The 1,951-nt window shown below is 43.5% G+C and overlaps 1 protein-coding gene across 1 annotated transcript in view; it reads left to right on the top strand.

The window, feature by feature from the left end:
- The window catches only part of LOC103924485 (solute carrier organic anion transporter family member 1C1-like), a 21,965-nt gene that overhangs the window by 10,998 nt on the left and 9,016 nt on the right, over positions 1-1,951 (top strand). The window contains exon 9 of the mRNA XM_009333014.1: positions 1,581-1,607. Within this exon, the coding sequence (XP_009331289.1) occupies positions 1,581-1,607 (27 nt within the window). The remainder of the gene's footprint in view (positions 1-1,580; positions 1,608-1,951) is intronic.

Here is a 1,951-nt window from a genome sequence, read left to right as displayed (position 1 = left end):
CCTACCTCCTTTCTTACTTCTTCTTTTTTTAAAAACAAAACAAAACAAAACAATTTCTGTCACAAGCTCTCAGATAAATATGATTTTTTTTAAATATACACACTTTGCTCCCCATCACCCACCCATAATACCAGTGTCAAGCAATGGCGTTACCTGTAAGGCTATGAGACAAAGGCATGAACAAAAGGGATGCATAGGAATGGGCAGGCAGAGTGCGGGTACTCTCTGGTGCATCACACAGCTCCCAGTTCCAATCCCAGTTCCCTCTTAAAAGCAAAAGAGAACAGGAAAACCTGTTATATAGTGACTCTTAATTTACATATGCTACATTTTGGATGCTGCTTCTAAATCCCCTGAAGTATAATTTTCATGTATGTGCAGAGTGAAAAATGCCACCCCAGTGAAGCTTCCTGAACCTCATCAGTAACTGACCTGGGCTCATGCAGCCAGCCAAGACACTCACTCCTGGGTTTGCGAGAGAGAATATGGCTTTTTCTAACATCAGACATACCTGCTAGCATCTCTTCTAAGCACTGATTTTTTTCCGTGTGTACAGGTGGATCAAACACTGACTTGAGCCAGAAATTTAAGGGATCCCAGTGCACTTCCGAGCAAGCAGATTAAACTGTAATGTCGTAAACTGGTGTTTTATACCAAGTCATTTGAAATCATGTTATAATACCTCCAGTCCCCTGAACAAACTTCTGAAACTTCATCTGCTATATGAATGCATGTATGCTTAGGTACTTGCTTGTGTTTGTACGCTCACTTGGCTCAGCACCGCTAGGTGTCAGCGTGAATGAAAAGCTGCAAACCGCATACACAGCCCTGCGCGGGGGGGGGGGAATTTAATGTGCTGGAACTGGCTGGTACAGCTGGGAAAATCATTTTCAGTAACAATGAAATCCAGCAAAGAGCACCTTGCTTGACTGTGCAGTCTCATTTACGGTGGTTTCTATTTACATCTTTTTTGCACGTACTGAAAGAGATTTTTTTTGGTCGTCTTGTCCATATCTATCAATATGGACACTGCTTTGAGCAAAGCTGTCCAGGTAAGCACTAATGGTTACCCAATTTTACATGTTTCCTTCAATGCTCTTCCACTTGATTGCCTGAAGCCTGATACAAGAGAGCCCATGGGGTATACCTATCTTTCTGCTGTTGCAACACTCACCTAAGGGAGCATTTCAACCAAAACGAGACAAATTCCCTAACTCTCCTGGCCTTGGAGGCGATGACATACCACTGGCTTTCTCCCTCCTGGAGACTTCTCTAGGGAGTTATAGGTTTCATGGCTGAATCAAAACAGAAAAAACAGGTCTTGCTCTAGATTTCATAACACTGTAGGTAAAACTGAATTTGCCCTCTAAGAATGAGCAGTTCAGGCTCCTCCTGTCAGTGGAAAAGGGAAGGAGAGGAGCTACCCTGGAAAGCCGGAATGGGGCAGCCCCAGAGAGTGGCCCCTGTTGCTCCTACTGTTGCTATATGGGTGAAGGGCACAGGGAAGGTCTATAGCAAAGCCCCAACTGTGCAGTGGGACCTTGGCTGTCTTGGCTGCCCTAAGCAGCACGATACCCCAGGTAACTTCTCTGTGCCCAGAGCAGCTCTTGTGAGAAATAACACTAAAAGTATTTGAATTAACACTACAATGATCCCTCCACTGACAAACTAACAGTGGAGAAAACTACCTAGCTTAAGAAATTGGAAGATCATTATCTAAACCTTACGCATAATCTCTCTGTCAAAGAACTAGCAAAGAAACATTTCCCTGGGAGCAAGTTTTTAAAAGCAGTCCCAGCACCTTCGTAGGAACAATCCAAGTCTGAACAAACAAAATGCCCCGACTGAAGATCTTTCATATTTTGTTGCTTCATCTTAATGCTGCTGCTGTTTTTGTGGCTGAGGAGGATAGTCCATTGAGCTGGGGTTTTCATTAATACAGATTTTTGTT

The sequence above is a fragment of the Pygoscelis adeliae genome, unplaced genomic scaffold, assembly GCF_000699105.1.
Source record: "Pygoscelis adeliae isolate BGI_AS28 unplaced genomic scaffold, ASM69910v1 Scaffold38, whole genome shotgun sequence".
Taxonomy (NCBI): Eukaryota; Metazoa; Chordata; class Aves; order Sphenisciformes; family Spheniscidae; genus Pygoscelis; species Pygoscelis adeliae.
Note: the sequence above shows the minus strand (reverse complement) of the source record. Positions and strands in the feature narration are given on the sequence as shown.